Genomic DNA, 21,447 nt, shown 5'->3' with positions numbered 1-21,447 from the left:
AATGCCGAATTCAGACACCTTGCTCATAGACAAAGTCAAGCTTGCGTCCCAGAATTCCCAGCAAAGAGCTAGGCTTTGAAAAAAGGCCAAGTAGTCTGCGAAATAAAGCTCCTCGCTTCCGAGCAACAACGTCCACAGCCACTCCTATGCTGTTGTGATCAGTGTACCAATTTTCTCAGTCCATATTTATACTTCTGGTAGAAGGTGCTGGGTGGCATAGATACCTCTACAAGATAAATTTTATCAACCCAATTGGACGTTAAAAGTCTTGTGCTCCTATCTTGAGGCATTGCCAGAGTGACTATGCGTTTCCACAGTGATTAAAGATTTGTTCTTGATACAGAGACAATTATCTGATTGACTCCAAAACTTCTGCTTAAGCTACAGTCTTTCCAACTTCTGTTTAATCAGTCTGCTTGCAGTTTGAGACACCCTTGAACACTAAATCACCTCAAGACAGTTAAATGACTTTCTCTTGTTGCACTGACTTCTAAAGATAAGTTCTGCTCACCACATTTGTAAGTACCATGTCCTTAAACTATCAAGTTTTAGTCTAGAAAGGGCCAAAGAGCTACATCTGTTCACAAACAAACCACAAATAAACACTCTTGTCCTCCAGAACGCAATGTAGAGACTTTGTGCCAGCCTTACCCACCCTGTACTAAGTCCCCATTCCAACTGAACTGATGTATATTTGTGTTTTGAATGACCCATGGGGTACACTTGCTCTTGAATAGTCTTCCTTGGCATGCTGTGTTTGTCCCAAGGCTTCCCGTGCCCCCCTTCAGAAATACTATTCCTGAGAGATGAAAATACTTCTAAATATTGTCTCATCCAGAGGTGACTGGGTAAAAAAGCCTTGAGTGCAACAGTACCAAACTAGTGCCCCCCTGTGAAACCCCATTGTGAATGGTGCACCCCAGCACATACTGTCTGAAACAAAAGCTGTTTATTGCAGTGCATGGAACAAGGAAGCTGCCTTTAGGCTGTTTTCTTGGGTTTTAATCAATATTGGATGACCTCTCAGGTTATCGGGTATTAATCTTGAATGTCAGGAGTTAAATCAAAAGTAGCATGTAAAGGGGCAAACCCACAAGAAATGAAACAACTGCAAAATAAGACTCCTTAGGAAACAGTGCAAGGAACAATCACTTTGGGAATATCTCCTCCTTGGCTCCATCGGGTAAGAATGATTTACACTTCTCAAGGCTGAGTTTACCATCAAAGAGGATCTTACACCACAAATATGCTACAAAAGAAGGAGTGGTTGAGTAAATGGCCAGGGGCAACCAGCATGTATTGCTGACAAGGAGTTTGCTGCAGCTAGAGGACTGTTTCTTACAGGCAGCTGGAGATAGCTGGAATGAAGGAAACTTACAGAAGCAGGCAAGAAAGAAGAATATCAGTGCAGGATCCACACATGCAGAAATTAATCATTTTTATTCTTATTTCTTATCTTTGAGAGCAGAACAAAGCAAAATATTTAAGGGCTACTTATATGTACCTGCCAATCTGTACCAGTACTAAGAAATGGCTATGACAGTTGAAAATGAGTTTAAGCCTGTTGAGAACTTGGGACTGCAATCTAGAGGTCCAGTCCAAAGGAGGCTGAACCATACAGTTCCCCCCTGAGCAATAGGCAGAATTTAAGTCTTGTCACTAAGGGGGGCACATTCAAGAAAAACAAGAGAGGCCTGAAGTCCAGTTTGCTTTGTGTAGCAGTTTACTTCACCAATGGTAAAAAGCCCAAAACAAACAAGCAAAAAAAACCAAACCCAAACCAAACCCCTCAAAACTCCACCGCAACCAACCAGGCATAAAACCCCATGAGTATTTATCTACAGAAGCTTCCTTCTGGGAGTAAATCACTTGGGAATCAGTTAATAAACTAATGAAGAAAAGACCCCACTGTGGTCAGGAGGAGGGTGAAGAATTCCTTTCTTATACCGTGCAGAGACAGTTCTCTTCAAATAGCTTTATGGTCAAAAGAAAGACTTAACTATGATGCTGTAAGTCTGTTACAACGAGCAGCTTTTCCAGATCAAGAGTGGACATTAACACCAAGTGTTCACAAAGACTGGGAAAGTAAAGCAGAGCATGGACGTGGCAGAGTAGGTACAACAGAAGATGGTTGTTTGATCAAGCTGAAAGACAGTTCTAAATTGGAAAAGATCTTGCAAATGCAGGGCATTGATGTGACAGTACAAAAGGATCCCCACCGAGGTTAGGAGATCCCTCTTGCTTTGCCAACTTTTTAAAGCGACTAAGCTGATTTTATTCCCAACAAGGAAGAACAAAAAGGTTGCAGAAGACATTTTTTCCAAATGGCAAGGTTTTAACCATCCACCATCACTGAAACCATGGTCAGAAGCCAGACAAATTGCTTTGTAATGATTTTCAGTTAAGAATTTTCATTCCAGTAACAATTGGCAATAAACAGTGCGATGGGGATGTGTTGGCCTTGAAATCTGTGGGAACTCTCATGCACAAAATATAGGTGAAGTGGCCGCATTAGAAACCTTCATGGAAGGAAAGGGTAGAGCAATAGCATCCCTGAAGAGCAAAGGCAGAGGGCGAATAAAGAGAAAAAGCTCAGATGCAGTTAGCTACCCTGTTACTCTGGGCAACTTAGATTACTAAAATGGTGACTTGTTTTGAAGTTGGATGTAGGATTTGATTCAGTGTTTTGTTCCCTTTGTCCTTTTTCACATTCCTATTCCAGGCTTCCTACAGGTGCCCTGAGCACAACTAGTTTTGCTAAGTCTTTTTTCCAGTCTTTTAACATTGGCCAAATAATTGACTCATTTCTTTGCAGGCCTGTAGAAGACTTTGGTTTGATCTGATGCAAAATGAATGCATAGGGTGCACTAAGGAAGATGGCATGAAAGATGGAACTACAAGCCTAAGCTCAAAACAGGAGGAGAGGCGAAAAACAGGTGTGTCTGACTAAGACACTATTCTTAGGGAAGATACAATGCATTACTGAGCAACACACAATGAAAACACTGGTGCCAAAATTCAGCGTGCCTAAAGTCTGGCTTATTAGCCCCAGTGCCAGGTGCTAGGCCTACAGGGTGCTTTTCCCAGCAGGCTCGAGATCACTCCTCTCCAAGTTAGAGCCATGTCTGGTGTCAATGTGCATACCCAGAACAGGGGTATAAATCATAATTTTTACTTGTCTGCTTTTTCAATTCACAGCAGACAGATTGCTTTTTACAAGCTATTCCTATTTTAAATGCAATTATCCTGGTGATACAGATGGAATGCAAAACATGTCTGAATGCAAAAAGTTCTGATAACATCAAATACTGAGTTGGAGTTCTCAAAGTTATCTCTGTTTTTCTGCTCTACACTAACCTGTAATCCAGTATTATAATTTGTTCCAGCAAGCATAGAGATACAGTACTTCTGGTGCTAACAGGTACCTACAAGTTTTTACTATCCTAGTAAGATCGCAAGTATACGGATCTTTAATTTCAAGGCGAAAAACCTCAACAAAGTGCCAATAAATCTTCCTTTGTATTTTAAAGCATATAGCATCAATGTATAGATCCTAGCAATTTAAGTTCAAGAAAAAACACACACATAATTTCAACAGCATTCAGCAATTATGATAATTCACAAATAATAATACAAAAAGATTAACATGGGAGATGTGTCAAAAAGAACCCTCCAAAAGTCCCCAAAGACAGTTCTCCGGTATCTGTTCAAAGTTTATGCACACAATCTGGCAGTATATTTCTACAGCTATATTAAGTTTTATTTTTATTCTCATTTTTGAAATCTAAATTTCAAAAATATTGGACATCATTAAGACAACAAGGAATTTCAGCTAATAAAGCCATAGACTGAAACAGACTTACTTGGAACTGGGGAGAAAAAAAAAAAAAAGATAAAAGTGTTAATCAAACAAATCCTCCCCCTATCTCTTCATTCCAAACAAACATTACTTATGGGCTAAAAATTGTCAACGAAAATGACATTATTGCTTAGCTACACGAAGGCTATCCAATACCTAAACATTATATGTGAAGTCTATCTAATGAAACTTTGCACAAGAAAGGAGGGGATGAGGAACGTGGTCAAAATGAAGAAAATTTGATATGGCTTTAAATTATGGATAGCTCTTAGTGCAGGGTTAAAATGGAAGTTGCCTGAGGTTTTTATCAGCAAACTTTAACAAGGTTTCATAAGAGTTAATACAGTTCAGCACTAAATGAAGTTCTTCCTGTTTCAGTGTGTTAGAACTTGGGGTTATTTTTGCAGCTGAAGAAATCTGTAGCCATGTGAGACAGTTACGCAAACTTCGGGAAGCAAGGAGGTTCCTCCAGGGATGGTACAATAAGCAGTATACAATCAATTTAATTCCTGTCAATAGGCAGTTTACAGCTTGTTGGAGAATCACTGGATTTTGTTAAAAATACTAAAACCTGGTAATCTTTTCTCCTGTGTAAGCAGTGAAAATAATCCCCAGTTTAAAAGTGAGAGTACTCTATCACATTAACAGTGTTTTCACCCAGCTTGTTTCTACAGTGTTAGGCTTGTTCTACAACTGAAACACCCTGCAAAAGCAGGGCTGACTTCTTCTGTCATTGAAGAGCTGAGACTGCAACTCAGAAGCACAAGACTATTTAAGTAAGCAAAGGGTAGCAGGTTTTAAAGCAACTTTTTAATCTGAAGGAAAAAAATAAATTGCAAATGACATTTCAGGTCATTCAATTGATCTGCCCTTCAAACAGTTTCTAAGCAAGAAGTGCCTCTTACTCTTTTATATTTCTTTAGAAAAAAAACCCCTAATCTGTGAATAATCTGTTCTAGTTCCTGCAAAACAGTGAGGAATTCAGGGAAGGAGATACCATGAAATTCCTACACAGATCACTCAATCTCAGCAAGATGTAGTTTGACATTTATTTTTAAAAACCTGAAGATTTCAAGTAGTTTTATTTCAAAATCCAGCCACTGAAACTTACTCTCTGAGATTAGGGAATGCTGTATATTTTCATGGGTTTTGTTTCCACAGAGCAACTACAAAAAAATAAGTCAGTTTGCCACTAACGAACGAGTAAAATCTCAAGGTTTTAGAGGTATCAGCTTTAAAGACCACAGAATTACCATACAAAACCAGGAACATTATTTCCCCCGAAGCTAAATTCCCAGCAGTCACAAGACTGCAGCAGTTGCAGACACGATTTATGACATCCTCTGAATGACCTCTCAGAGCTAAAGACTGATTAAGTGTAAGACATGGAAGGTAGCTCCTGTCTGCCCACATCACATGATGCAGTCACAGCACAGTAAGCGCTTGCTACCAAGCAAACAAAACTGTCCCTTAGCTTTCTACTGCATGCAGCACTGCACTGCCATTATGTAAGAGAAACACAATGACATACAGCACAATATATTGGGTCCCCTTCTAACCCGATCTGAATCACTCCTCATGTCACGCGCAGATGTTCTTTGCAGCACTGGTTCACAGGTGTATCTGTCATTTTCTAGGACAAGAATTGTCATTTGACTTTAGCAGCACTGTCAGCACCAAAACCAGACAACGACAGCATCTGAGGTTAGGCATAGCTTATAAGGAAAAGAAACAACTTGAGCTATTCACCACATGAATGATCCTATTTTCTCTATTTTTTTTCAGAAACAAGCAGGCTTGTTCTATAGTTGTCAAAAGCTTTACTGTATTTATCCAGTGCTGCATATAAAATATTCCTGCAGCACTGTATGCATTTATATAAAGAAGATTCTAACGTGTTGAGAAAAAAATTGTTGCTCCGCTCTCAAGAACTGAATTAAGTATGAGGTGACATGGCAGCGGTTTTGGCCAGGAGTGATTTACGATGGCTCTGACGCAGGCAGTTCAGTCCAGCAGATTTAGGCCTGGCTCAAGGGAAAGTACACAGAGAATCACCCAGCAAACATCTTTCTCCCTAAAGGTTCATTAAAAGAGTAAATCACACTTGCAACAAAACAGAAAAGTTCAAGACGTGAATGGACGTGATCCCTGCAGTGTGCCCTCCTCAGCAGGATCCAAGCATGTCGGCCTTACTTCATTACAGCAACACAATTCAGAATCATGTATTGAGCATCCCCAACCCGAACCATGAAAGTGAGGTGTCATAGCTTCTTTACAAATCTGTGCCTCCCCTTCTCTTACATGAAATGTAAAACAAGTAATATTCACCTCAACCACCACCACCACTAAACCCCTGAGATTCTCTCTTACCAACATAAATGGGGCAGTCTGCATTTCTGGGAACTGCCGTTCCAGACATTCAAAGCACTTCCCTCTCAGTTACACTCTGTTCCCATTTTAGGGCCTTTCTTCACAGCCACACCATTAGAAATACATAGCTTGCTTTTTTGACTCCATAGCAAAGGGTTGACAGTTTGGAGGGATGATAAGGGACTGCAGCCTCTCAAAGTGCTGCAACTCCATGCTATCGCAGACTGACCCAATTCATCCAGTGAGACTGAAATGGGGTCACTGAAGCAGGTCCTGCCCTCTTTAGGAGGTAGATACATGTTGAACTTGGGCGTATTTTTATTTAGTGACATTTGTCAGCATTACTCTTTAAAACGAACAATCTCCCTCCCAACAAACCCGCACTATAAGAGGCTGCTTTTCGCACTATAAGAGGCTGCTTTTGCAGCACTGCTCTTCTGTGAGGTAACAAAACCGGCTGAAGGAGAGATTTGGGATGGTTGGAAGCAAACACAGCTTTACTGAACAAAAGGGAGGAAGAGCTAGTTTGCCACTGTTCGTCCTGGCAGTCTGCCTGGTTTGGACGCACAGTTATCCACAGCCTGCACTGGTGAACACCAGTGGAAGTTTCCTCTTTGCTCAAACATTACCAACAATTCCCAAAGGGAGGAAGTAGAAACGAATCAATATATTTTAATATAATTGTGTTCTTCAAACAATTTCCCGCCCTAAAATTGTAACAATGATTCACAAGACAAGCTATGAAAAGTCTGAGCTGATACTATACCAATTCACAGAATAACAACTGTTACTCAAGAACTACTGAACAATTTTAAAGCATCAAGGAAACTGAATGAACCTCCTACATACTCTGGAGGATGTTCATGAGTACGTAAGATCAAAACAAGAGTAAATGTCAGGTTTTTAAGTGCAAGCACAGGATGAGTGTCTGTTTATGTGTCCTGTTAAAATACTTACACAGCATGCACACCATCTAGGGCAGAGCAAGAAACCAGAAACTTTTAGCCAAGAATCTTGTTAAACGCCAAAAATGGAAGAATTGAGAAATCCCATGGAAAATTTTATAACTCAGATTAAGTGGAATGAAAGAACTGATTTGCTTTAGTATTATTTCGTACTGCTTTGCTGAAAGTCTAGTCCTATTAAAGGATGAGGACAAGGAGGAAGGCTTAAGCTTTTCCAGACAGACTGGCAAGATGCCCTTTTGAAAGGTCTTTTAGGGCATGATCTCAGGAACCCTGGCAGAGAAGTGAACTTTAAGTTAGCAATGCTTTTCATTCAAGACTGAAGTTTTGAGTGCATCAGAGTTGACAGGATCATCCCTGCTGAGTAAAATAGTCTCCCTTTTTTTACGCACAGACGTGACCAAGGAAATCAAGTCACTGCAGTGGGTAGAACTACCAGAATCATGTATTTTGGTGGTTCAAGTGTTAGGTTAAGGTGCACTATTTTTCTTCCCTTCTACTGAGCAATATAAACTGAGTAAGTTCCAGCACAAGTAGCTTGTCCCAAAGATGCTGAAGCAGCCACCAATCAACAGAGCTTATAGCTTGTGTTAGAAAAAATGAGGCCAGTCCCATTCACAAAGAATATTTCCAAAATATTTTTATTTAATCCTTTAAGTGACTCATGCCAATCTTCAAGTCTCTATTTTTGATCAAAATACTTATATTAACAGCTGCCATTTAGATGTTGACATCTCCTCTGGCAAGATTATTGCTCATAGAGATTTCCAGCTCAGGATTCTCACTCACATGCAGGTCTGTCTCAGCATGTGGCAGTACCAGCATTTCTGTTTCCTCACAAGACAAAACCCAATAACCCAAACTGATTTAGAATAAACAGTATATTTAAATCCTCATGACAAAACCCTGCTTTCCATCCTTGCTAACCTAAATCAGTTGCACTGTTGTGGCCAGTCACTTTGAATTCGGTTAGACAACAGAGGAACATTTGGCTAGCTGTGCCTGGTGTTAGATTTGAACACCCCAGCAGACAAAGTGTGTTGCTGGACAAAAAAAGCACATGGAGTTTCACTCATGTTTTCCTTTCTGTACACCTACCTTAATTCTTCAATATCCTGTCCGTAACAGTCTTTCCACACGCTAATCCTCCATCCAAAACAGAGCTGGATAAATGTTGAATACAAAATCAGATATGTAATCTGTATTATCTTTGATGGGTCCTCTGCTCTTTTTGGGGTATGACAGGGCTAAAAAATTCACTATTGTAATTTAAAAAGAATAATTGCAAAGCTGTTACCTTGAGTAAGGAAAAAGCCTCTAGCAGCTCATGCACTGGATGTCTCAACATTCTCCCTCTCTGAAATTACACTAGCGTAAGCTTTTCCCCTTAAAATGAACCTCAGCAAATACATTGGCCAATAATCAGACCCACTGCCGCATTGGAATGAAATGCAGAGTAGTCTGAGTGAAAGCAACACTGATGTCAGAGCAGTACCACCCCTGAGCAAGCGGCTTTGAGGAGACCTGCTTAGAAAGTTTCCAGTAGACCAGCGTTCCAACACAAATTGCTGACTTGATGAAACCCAAAATATTCCACAGGAATGTGCTAATTCAATCAAAACTTTTGAAAGAGGACAGGCTGGCTTGCCAAGCCAGCCAACCAGTCTAGTGAGCTGACTGGCTCTCCCCAGCTCTCCAGGGTCACTGGCTTCCCCATCTGGCCAGGTGCCAGGCTGCTAGTCCCTGCTCTTACAGGGACCCTTTAATAATAATGATGATAATGATAATAAAAAAAATGAAGAATAATAATAAAGTCTTATAAAGTGTTCTGAGAAACAAACAAAGGAATTTTAAAATGAAAAACAGAATTACTTCAGAACCACTGCAAGGTTTCTTTGGTTGCATTTGTTGCAAAAGCATCTAAAACTCGTGCCCCTGAAGTCACAAGTCTCTCCTATGGATTCTCAGTTTTTATAAAACATCTTCCAGTGAAAAAAAAAGCATCAACACTGAAACAACAAAAATGAACAATAATTATATTCAAAATCTAAATTTCACCAGATAGGTCTAATCATCAGCAAGGAGCTAAAGGCAAGTGGCTTCCAAAGCACTGAGTGAATTCAAGTAAATGCCCCTGCCTGACCAAAACACAGGGCTACCTTGTAAGCAACATCTTTTGCAGAGTAGCCCCTAAGTGGGCTGCCTGCATAACTCACCATGGCAACTCCAACGAGATGGTGCAAGGGGTCTCATTTAACACTTTGGGGAAGCTCAAAGGTACAGGTATGGCTATATAATATTTTAAAAGTGGTTTTCAAAAAAATCTGTCAACTAGCAAGTAACCCACTTTCTTCATAAAACTGGCTTTTGGCAACCTGTAGCTAACCAGTGCCAGGACCTACTCTGGCTTCTCAGCAACTCAGCAAGTAACAGTATGAAGAGAGTTTTTAATTGCTAAGAAAAACATGGCTCTAAGACAGTAACACCAAACGCCACAATGTTTTTGCACAATTCCATTCATTTAACCAGCTTTTGTATCAAAATGCCTAGATATCGGTTCATGTGTGAGCACTACCAAGTAGTTTATGTGATGTGGAACAAAGTTCCATAGAAAAAAAGAAAGAGCTCTTTTTAAATGCCAAATTGAGTCAGCAATGAGATCTCTGTTGCAGGCAAGTCACATGATTTTGAAAGAATAAGGCTAATAAAATGTACTGATTTATTTATATGAAAATCGACACAACTTCCAGCATAGAACTGGGACAAGTTTGTGACCACTCTCAGAAAACACATGTAAATCAGACAGCTGCCAGAGTTTGCAGTTCACTGACCCTTCCTACTGCCAAATGCAATGCACAAAGGTAGCTCAGAAAGCAATTAGAGATTGCCTGGGAGGACTCATTAATGTTTTTTAACTTCAAAGCACAACTAAAAAGTCTTATAACGTTTTTCTGGGGAAGACTGTATGCCTCAGACTCACATTTAAAAAGAAAGAAGGTCTCTCTTCTCAGAATGACAATATACATACAATTAGCTCCCTGCTGTTTCTTAGAAAGAATAACTAAGACATTTACAGTATCATGAGGAAACATCTAGAACAGAACTAGACACAAGCACAGTTCAATCCAACTGTTCAGTTTTTAAACACCTCAGAACCTGCAAAGTCCCTTCAACTACTAGCAACACAGAATTTAAGAGAGAAAAGGAGGGAGGGAAAAAGATAATTTTCCTGCTAGTGGTAATAGAAGTGGGAACCAGCAGTGATCAACACAAGCACATGATGACTAATTGGCTCTATTTGAGTATGTATGGCATAAGGCCAAGACAGCAACGAGAAAGTAAAGCATAAAGAGATTCCTTCCATTTTGGAAGACTTGGGTATCCAAAGTTGATAGCAGCATCTTTTCTTCTCTCAAGCAAAACTTGAGGTGTCCTCCTTACAGCTTATGACAAAAAGGCAGATCCATCACCGGCGTTTTTCTTCTTCACAGCAAACAGCAAAGTATTCAAGAAAAAAAAGCATGCATATAGGCATTCATATGTAATTCTGGGCCTGCAATCATGGCAGCATTAAGTTACCAATCTGCTACTTAATTCTCTTTCATTATGTTTGTTAAAGGGATCACAATCATACCACAAAGTAACAACTGAGCACTGTACAACTCTGAAGTTATATACTCAATTTCTTTATGAGGACATTTAAGTGATTTAAAGAACCAGCTATAGGCTATAATTGAAGATTTAGTCCACGAATCCAGGAGCTAACCAACTGGAGTTAAAAGGATCAATGTACAATTCTATTAAGTTTATGAGAATGAGACCACACTTCTAAATAAGTGTGTCTTTCGAACCAGCCTATGTAATGTAATAGTTTTCTCCTTTCAAACTTACATAACAATTTCCTAGAATGAGTTTCTGAGGCTCTCTATACAGCAGACACACTCCTAAACTGAGAAATGACATGTTGCTGGTAATAACTTATATTCCCTTGTCCACAACGGGTTTTGTCGCGTTGCAGATTATCCAGATAGTGGCTTCAGGTGCTACTCACAGGTTTTACTTCTGCTCATTTATCTGGAAGTTTGCTGACTTAACAGATGGTGCAAAGGTAACAATATGGCCCAAAGGAGCTCCAACCAGCAGTGTGCCAGCTGAGAGAAAGAGTGCAGGGGAAGAAAAAAAAAAAAAAGTCTTAATATGGCACTGTTGTGATACAAATGAACATCACAAACGCTACCGAGGGGTTACACCTTATGTAATTGCTGCACCTCTGAAAAAAAGTTAGTCAGCTGAGTGGGCTCATATGTACACGTAGGAAGCAACAGGGGTAAAGGATTTCAGTCAGCTTTTACTTTGTGGACAGCCCATCAGCTGGATTACTGCCAGAGGCTGTGCTCTGCCAGCTTGCCTCCTCCTGCTCCACCCTAACTGATCCCAAGTGCATTATCTCTCTCTGACTGGGGCAACTAGCCTGCTTCACCCTAATGCTGAGCATCCATCAGTACAGATGTCTATCAACTTATCTTGGAAAAATGCTCAGTCCTGAATTAAAAAAGGCAAAACAAAGAGAAAGAAAGCCCACTCTGTTAGATGAAGTCAATCTTCTCAAATACATATGTGGTAACACCAGGAGGAAAATAAAATACTTTTCCCAAGTGCTGTGCTTTGAAATGGATTTCACAACTCTAAGTATATGATTCTAAATTATTTTTGTAATTAAGGGCCAGCATTATTGTTATCCAGACAAAGAATAAGGTGGGCTTAACCATCTTTCAAGTCTTGTTCCAATTAAAAAAAGAACACAAACTATCAAAAAAAGCCCCAAACACCATCCACACCACCCCCAGTGTAGGGTACCGTAACAGCAAGGTGCCAGGAGGGTCAAAGACCCCATAACACTGCAGGTTATTTACGCAAGAAATAACTTATGTTGGAAGGGACCTCTGGAGGTCTTCTGGTCCAGCCCTTCACTCAAAGCAGAACTAAGACTAAATTGCTTGGGGCCTTGTTCAGTCAATTTCTGATTATCCCCAAGAACATAGGCTGCACAACCTCTTCAGGTGCCTGCTACTATGTTTCAGCACCTTCATTATGTAGCATTTCTACCTTACATTGAATTAGATTTTTCTCTGATGCAACTTGTGACCGCTGACTCTCAACCTGTTGCTGTGCACCTCCAAAATGAGTCCAACTCCCTTTCCTCTACAATTTCTTCCTGACTGCATTCTGTTATCACATATTCCACATCTGATGACTGGTGAGCAATAAGCTAGTTCAGGAGGCACTTAAAATTTCCTGATGGTAGGGCGGCTCTGCCAAAGTAGGCACTAAGATTTCAGGAAGATTTTCTACTTCCTAATTTTCTGAAACCTTTGTGTGTGCTTGCCATAGAACTGAGCGTCAGCCTAAGCCACAGTGATAGAAAGGCTTGATCCCAACAGTGGCAAAAGTCCCGTTTACCTTGCATCAAAGGTTGCCTAGGAGAGCTTAACAGCAGGGGAAAAAACAGAGCTGCCACAGGCAATTCTTTTGAAAATAGCAAGTTTCACTGAAATAGCAAAAACATACATAACTACGAGTCCTTATGAAGTATCACATACACAATCAGCTACAGAAGAAGAAAGCTCTTCAGCACCTTCAAGAAAGGGTTTTCTTGAATAATGTGTACATGCACAATACATCAAGTAACAGTCCTTAATAATGTCCCCTGAAGAGGACCTGATTGACCTGCCTCACTACTTGATGTCCTTAGATGAGAGGACATTTAAGCTACACATATCTCAAGTGGGCACTAAACACACACTGACCAATGTCTGATCTTGTGGTCAAAATATGAGAAAACCGCGCTCAAGTACGTGCAATTTTACACTTGCAGATCAAGTCGACAGTGTAAATTATACTAGCATGCAGTATAAAAAAGATGAAGTTCTTCGGAATTAATTTGAAAAAATAAACTACAAGCAAAAAACATACATGATTTCTGAGTCCACTGAACTAGTTACCAGAGTATCTTTCTAAATAAAGAATCATTATCACTCTAATGTTTAAAATCAATAAATAATTATCAGCTTACTTCTTTCTTACCATTGTAGGTTATCCTTGGTTTTGTCAAACACATCACAAGATGCAAATCCATTTCGTCAGAAGATACAAATTTTGAACATACAGGGCACTTGAATCCTAAGGAAAATAAAAATATGTTAAGTGTGAGTACACTTATTCAAGGCATAAACTATTACATATTCAAGCCAAAAATCTATTCTGCCCACATTAAAAGAAAGAAAATAAAATTGTTTGGCAGCTTTCTAGTTTTGACCTGACATTTCTTACATGAATATAATTCCCTTGATTTCAAAAGACCTCAGAATGGACCATTGTTTCTGCAAATTCATTTGTTGCCAACTGGAAACATGTCAGCACCTCTGGAACACAAACTTTCCCAACAACTCTAAGAACAGTTTAAGACAGGAGCAAGAGGATAATATGACTCTACTAAAACAGAAATTAGCAATGTGTAGAGAACATAGCTATTAAAATCTGAACTTGGGCAGGAGCCCTGAATTACCATCTTCATTTTTACCAGGAATAGCACTGAAACTTTAACAAAGGATCTCAGTTTTACATCTTAGCACTCAAGCTGCAGCATCTTTTACCCGTCTGGGGCACAGGGAAAACATTAACTCAGGGGTGTTGCCTCACCTACTGAATCACTAATATTTCCTGTAGCACTAAATTTGTTCGACTTCTCTCATCCTAGCCAAGCATGACCTTGTTTAGCTTTTGAGGTCACAGCCTGAGGCAGTATGGGGTAAAGAATAATTAAGACAGTCTGGATTGTGATGCAACTACGTAATAGTCCATGACAAAACTGCTTAACACCTTAATTTATGTCATTACCAAAGACAGCAGTCTTCCAGTTAAAAGACAAGATCGGTTGGGCAAGTTTCACAGTCCACAGAAGTCTGAGAAAAGTCTGACTAATTTTGATCTGCTGAATAATTAACACATAAGTGAGACAAAAAGCCACCAACAGGGATCTTGATGCATAACAGCTGTTAAGGAGTATACCTACAGGACAATCTATGGCAAAAATATCTAATTCCATGCTCAGTGCAAAGAAACAACTTTTTCTTTGATGCTGTTGAAAAGTAACGATGCAGGCATGTATAAAAGGCCACTGCACCTTCCACCAACATCCACATCTGGGCCTGCTCCCACATGTTTTAGTTTGTTGCCCGTTGCTTTATACTTCTAACCTTGGGAGTTCACAATAAACTGACTCAGTCAAGAATGACAAGAAACTTGATGCTGCACTTTCAAGTTACTGATGCCTGAGAATTTTGATCTTTACTGTTAATTATTATCCAGATGTAGGTCAAGCAACTAACCTGAAGCATTAGTACTTGATAGAAGTAATGCATTTCATTTATCAAGGCAATGTTTTTTATTTCTTTAGTGCAGCTAATAGGACACAAGTCAAAGCAGACAACTGGTAACACCCATGAGGAACTCTGAGCAGCAGCTGAACATGTACTGGAAACCACTTCCTCAGATAAAGTACAGTCCTGATTCTTCACATTTTAGTCATAAGCAATTCACATCTGTTTCTTTTTGTGTCAATCTTACACTTCAGTTTAAGTATTGCTTTTTTCTCCTTATTTTTAACCCTCCTCCTCCAACCTACGTCTTTACAAACAACAGTTACGGCCACAGGTTAATAAGCATACACAGCCAAACACATTTTTGGAAAAAACAAGTTGAAAAGATTAATGTACTTGTAGAAAGCTTTGTCAATGACCCTTCGGCCATGCAGCCTCCTTCCCACAGGCTGCATCTCAACATGACTAAAATTGAAATTAGTATCTCTGTTCTCCAAACACTCAAAACCACCCACAACTGTTTTGTCACAGTTTTCTTCAGAAACTGACCTGGGGTAAATTTTCTCTCAACCTTTATCAGCCTAATGCAGCTGATGACTCTTAAGCCTAGTCAAAAGCTACTAAGATCCATGCAGTATTCTCATTTATATGCTTCTATAAGGCATAATTGGCAAGATATTTTGATGTGAAAAGCACATAACTTCCTTATATGCTGCAGCCTGAGTCCTGCTGTGCCAGAAGGGACTGTTTGCATTACAGCAAGTTAACATTCATGTTCACGGCTAGTTAAGCACCGGCACAGTCATTAACAGATTCTCTCTGCTTTCTGGACAGAACCCTTCTAGCTTATTCCCTAGGGTCATCAGCACGTCTAATTGGGAGGGACAGGGGGCAGGGAAAACCATCAATAGGTCTTCAGAACCACTGCTAAAGTTAACAGTGTTATTAAGAAGGTACATACCCAAGGAATGCTTGGAAGGAATACTTAAATCCAAATAAAACAATAGGGAGAGTTTGGGTAAATTATGATGATGATGGTAATAATAATAATGCTTTTACTTGAAACCATACTTAGAGACAACTGTGAAAAATTTTTCTGGTTATCCACCTAGAGTATTCAACTGAATGCACTTATACTCCCATGTACCTGCACCTAAACCTAGCAAACAGTCTGCATTTTAGCAATGCAGTATTTTAACAATACGCTATCTTGCGGCTTGTCTAGTGTCAAGGAGGATCTGAAGGTAATAGTTAAAACAACTACAAATACCCTCCTGACACAGCAAGTCTGGGACATCTGACTGCTGTAGCTCTACTCAGTGTGCAAAACAGCACACTGAAGAACCCAAAAAGTAGAGGACATCACACTTAACTAAGCCTTATGGACCAACTTAGCTGCCAGTGGTAAAGGTAAATTTGTGGAAAAGATGTTTTTCCAGTGACCAGCATCATCTGCATGCCCGAGATTAGCATAACAGCAGAAAAAGAGCCTTGAGCTCACACCACTTGGTGAAACATGTTTCAAATGCAAGTGAAATCCAACTTTCCATTCCTTCACAATGATCTGCTGCAACAACCAGCTCCTGGATTTAACCATCTTCCCCAAGAGATACACAGTGTATGTTTTGTGTGAAGGAAATGGCAATTTCCAACTCTCTTTGTAACCCCAAAGAACAAAATATTTTGAGTGTAGACACAATATTTATTTTTAACTGTATTTGGAAAATATAAGTCAACAATCAATGCTGCCCACAAGTCAGTTAAAGGTCCTTAAAGAAAAGCTGGTATTTTCCCACCTTTCCTCAAATCAGAAGCCAATAGTTTCATGACCTAGTTTCCAATTAAGTACTCTGTAAGAACAAAGACTCTATTGTACCACTGCCCAGCAGGCTAACAACATTTATAGCCTATGTTTGTTTTTACCACCAGTCTTAAGGAACAATTCTGATAACTTCAAGAAAGTGTCACATGACTTTTAACAATCAGCAACAGGTCAAAAATAACTTGTGCTCTACGTGACTTGTTTTACTGAGTTTTGCAGATAAACAATGCATTCATGACATCTGGACAACAAAGCTGGAGTAGTCAACAGAGGAGATGGCATCATGTGAAGTGTCCTCTAAAAATTTAAAAACAAAACAAAACAAACAAAGTGTTCTCTTAAACCTCTCATTCTTTACAAGGAGAGAGCTAATGTATAATTCTAGGTAAAAATCCAGCTCTTACGAAGGTCTTTGTTTCACAGCATCCCTTATCCTCATGCAAAATGAGGAACTGTCAACTTTGTATTAGGATTGTCACTGTCAGGATATCACTGCAAAGCTGTCCTTCCTTCTCCCACAGCAGAGAGGACATTGTCTGTGATACAGCCTAAGTCAGGGGAAGAACCACCTCTCACCCCATTCTCTTTCTGTACAGCAGGAAAGAGCCGAGTACCAACACCGAGCTACCACACGCCTCTAGCTGACTTCTACAACTGCATGCTTACGAGGCAGGAAGACAAATTCTTACAAGCTCTCATCATCTACTGTCACAATTCTGGCCACAATACTGAAAGTAACACATTACTTAAAACCATAATTCTGGGAAAAAGTACAATTACAACAAAAGAGCGAGAACAGACAGTTGCAGTACAGCTACTAGAAAATCCCAAGGTGGCACAGAAAGTTTGGAATACTTAAACTTGCATAAGTGGCACAATTTAAATCTTTAGAGGGAAATTCTCTCTCTCATTCTCTCTTGAATGTATCACTTTCCTAAGACGACTCCGTTTTTTGCAAATAAAACACCAGTTCTCCAAGAAATCCTGTCTTCTCTCACATCCCTCTACTGAACACATAACTTTCATCTCTGGCAGACTTGGAAACTGTCCACAGGGACAGGTCAATGGGTGGCTACTCCCTCTACTCATACCAATTTCAACCTCTTACTAGTATCTTCCAGTGTTTGCCTTCCTTTGCAAACATCAGACTGTTAAACTTGCAGTTCAGTGCATAGTGAAGCAAACAAAAACCATCCAACAAATAACAAACTCCTGGGCCTCTATTATTTTTTTTTTTTCTTTTTTTTCAAAATCGTGTTGGCACTCATTCTGGAATATCTATTTTGTGGTGGGGAAAAAAAAAGAGCTAAGAGCTTTCAGATAATACAGTGTAGAGTGTCACAGAACTGCACATAAAGAAAACACGTTAAAGTGGTATTAGACTTTCACAGAACAATGGATGATGCTTTTGGTCAATATTAAACAGTTGTAGCAAGAAGTAACCACAAATAAAATCTGCACCAATGTAAAAGAGTGCATCAGCCTGATCAGAGTAACTTTCAGCAGAAAACATCTCAACAGGAACACTGCCGAAACCCAACTGAAAGTATAATGACAGCAGCTGTTCTTTTAAAATAAGCATGCAACATAAGTAGTGTTTTAGGGTTTTGTATCCCTGTGTTTTCAAATAAGATGGATAATGGTTCATATTTAAAGAAGTCATAAGAAAAGAGAAATCCTTGCATACACATATTTTCTATCATGTATTTGACAAAAAGAAGCCTGACAAATGTTACTTACATACTTGGCACTTGTTCTCCAGTACTTAGAAAACTAAGCATAGACAATCTTGAACCACAGCATCCAGTAAATATGATGGTATGAGGGTGGTATGAAAGATTCCTGTCACACAAATAAAGCCTGTGTAATGATGCTAAAACAAAACAAATAATCCCATCCCCACAGAAAACAGAAAAGACCTCACATAACCAGAGAAATGTGTTAGAAAGCACCTCAAGAGGTCACCAAGTCTATCCCATACTGGGAGACTGAGTTAAACATACTTAGAGGACTTAATCTACCCTTAAAAACCAACTAGTGAGAGACTTTTAGTAAGTCATCCTAGACAACCTAGAATGCTGATCAGCTACTCCTAGGGAGTTAGAAAAATCTTATCTCTAATCTGGCAGCCTTCACTTAGAAAAATAGTTGATTACTTCTTAATGTGCTCAGTAGACATGGAAAACAGGCGGTAAGAGCCGTCAATATAAAAAAACATGTTCACACTGGAAAATGTGTGCCCTTCATCTTTTTCCCCAGCCTGAAAAAAAAAAAAATAGTTACTCTAATATTACTTTCCTCACAGGCCCTGATGCCCAAACCTTTTATTCCTATTGCTGTCCTCTGGACTCTGTCCAACTGTAACATACAGCATTGCCAGGAACTGGGCAGAGCTTTCAGGCTAAGACTTCACAAATCCTAAGCAGAAATTAATAGTTGCCTATCACATCATTCTGTTATGCTAGGTGTATATAGATCTATCTATCTAGAGAGATATCTCCTTCATGTGTGTATATAGGTATGTACATTTTAAACAAACCAACAGATTATTGGCTTATTCCTCTCATGGCCTATAACGATCCCCAAATCTTCAGCAGAACTGTTACTAGCCAGGTCCCATTTTTAGTGGTAGGTTTCATTTCTCCTCACATTTAATAATTCTTATTTGTCTTTTTTAATCAATTATGAACACTTTCCTAACATGTTAAAAACAATTATGAACTCCAATTTTGCCCTCCATAATGCTTTCAGATCTTATGAGTTTGGCATTATATTTCCTTTATTAAAGTGCCCATCCTCCAAAAAAAGATGATTGAAAATGAACCCAAAGTAGACCACTGTGATACTTGAACTGCTCTCCTACAGCAGCTACAGTATTTTTTCCAACTATTTCAGCATCCATCTACTTTTTCACCTAGACCATACTAAATTTGCTAATGAGAATATAAAGCAGAATAGCATAAATATTTTATTAAACTCAGAGTCTAATGCCTCTACTTCTTCCACTTCTTCCTTTCGTATTCGACTGTGTAGAGGACCATGAAGTGAGATTGTAAGAACAGCAGAAAAATAGGTGGAAATAATTCAGATTCTTGGTGAAGTAAGAACAGTCCTGGTCGAGTCAAACTTCTGTTACTCCCTCCTTCTCTAAAGTACTTTGTAAAACTTAAAGAAGAGAAAAAAACCCCTCCAGTAAAGACTACATGGTCTATTAAAGTTATGTGGCCACAGAATTCTCCTCTTCTCCTCAGACAGCTGAAATGGAAAGACAGGATGAATAATTCCTTAAGCTCAAAACTGTGAAGCTTTGTACATACATGAAAGTGTACTGCTTTACCACAGCTACCATCTTACCTGGCAACTTTATCCTTACCATCAAAGAGAATATGACTATTATTTCACACCTAACTCAAGAACAGAGAATTGACATTTTAAAAATGTCTTTAAGTTGGAAGGTAAAATAAAAGACAGCATTACCAGTTCCTAAGGAACTCTCTACAGAAGAATTTCTAGGTGCTGTAGCTCCCAATACAAGTGGCGATTCAGAGAAAGTTCTCTATTTTATGTACAGATTTTTTTTATTAAGGGAGAAAGTGTCTTGGTGAAAAGATACATCTAGTTCTCTAATTTCCAGTTCTTCCCTATGCTGACAATGGCCTAAGCTGGGAGAACACAGCACCATCTGGAAAGACTTCTGGAGATGGAAAAGAAATAAAGAAATACTCCCTCAAAACAATACAAAGTTCCAAACTCTGTCTTTTCTATGAAACTGGACCAGGATAAGCACAAATAATTTCTTCTCAGCACTTACTGATTTTGTGCTTATAATCTAGAGGGATTTTATTCCCCACTTTTGTGCCATAAAACTCAAGTAAATACACTTGTTAATTCCTTGAGGGACACAAGGGATTTTTCTCTTGTACTTCCTTTGAGCTCCCACAGCACTGAGTGGGAAAGGGGGGATATATAAATGAGGAATAAAAACAAACCTGAAACTTATTTTAGTTAAGGAACTTATGGAATAATTAGAGAAGATATGTGTGGATAGTATTTAATCTCCTAAACCAGAAGTTAAGACAGACAGAATCCTACTACATAACTTCTTTTTAGCTCCCTTCATCTTGGTAATTGGGAAAATGAGATCTTCAGTATCAATCGCTGAAAAGTAACACAGTACAGCATGAAGAGAAATTGAACAAGACATTTTCTCATTCATACATAAAGCCTTTATCAACTGCACAACTTCAGGTGTCTAATACTAATGTAAAAGTAACATGATGATGATTATAAACGACAGTTGCACATTTTTAGAAACTGATGCATAACCATTAAAAGACAGAAAAAGAGCCCCATGCTAAAATATCTTGCAAAAAAGAAGACGAAAGTACAGGTAGGAAAGACCTGGGGAAAGATTGATTTTACCTCTTAATACAAAAATAAGAACAGCTGTTATTAGAAGAACAGCTTTTTAAGAGGGATGTTTTAGACTGATGCAAGCACCCCACAAAAGGAGGAGAAAAGACCTTCTTAGCTCCTGTGTTTGCAGGTGGATGTTACCCCCCCCATCCCATCATCCATAGGGACCTGCAGTCAAGGCAAATGAGACTGCTGAAGACTTCTTCATCCATACTCCTAGAGTCTTTGCACTTTCAAATTGACAAGCACACAAAACAAGAACAGTTTGTGAAGTGACTTGTAAGTTATGAATTCACTCTTTAACATACTACTTTAGTAACTGCATTGCAGATGTGACCACCCCACACACCCCAGCACAAATCCATACCACAAGTTTCTCAACAGAACAGAAGCAGCCAAAGATAGAAAAAGTGTGACTATAAACTTATGTTGGGAGTTTCATTTTGCAGTTGTAAAGGCATGCCTCTTTTCATGTCAGACAGGCTCCACCCACACCTTAAGTCCAGATGAATTTAAAATTTTGCTTACTACATTTGAGAAGTCTATTTTCAATCAGTGACCAAACCCTCCACTTATAAACAAGACTTTCCCCAGAAGAATACCATTAATTTCCATAGAGTCTTTCCCAAGGGAGGG

The 21,447-nt window shown here is 39.2% G+C and overlaps 1 protein-coding gene across 2 annotated transcripts in view; it reads right to left on the bottom strand.

Moving 5' to 3' along the window:
- The window catches only part of ZNRF2 (zinc and ring finger 2), a 60,784-nt gene that overhangs the window by 13,882 nt on the left and 25,455 nt on the right, over positions 1-21,447 (bottom strand). For both annotated transcript variants that reach the window (XM_055707907.1, XM_055707906.1), the window contains exon 2: positions 13,279-13,374. In XM_055707907.1, coding sequence (XP_055563882.1) covers positions 13,279-13,374 — 96 coding nt within the window. The remainder of the gene's footprint in view (positions 1-13,278; positions 13,375-21,447) is intronic.

This window comes from Falco cherrug, chromosome 4 (genome assembly GCF_023634085.1).
Source record: "Falco cherrug isolate bFalChe1 chromosome 4, bFalChe1.pri, whole genome shotgun sequence".
In the NCBI taxonomy this organism is placed as follows: domain Eukaryota; kingdom Metazoa; phylum Chordata; class Aves; order Falconiformes; family Falconidae; genus Falco; species Falco cherrug.
The sequence above is the reverse complement of the archived record's forward strand: the minus strand, read 5'-3'. Positions and strand labels throughout refer to the sequence as shown.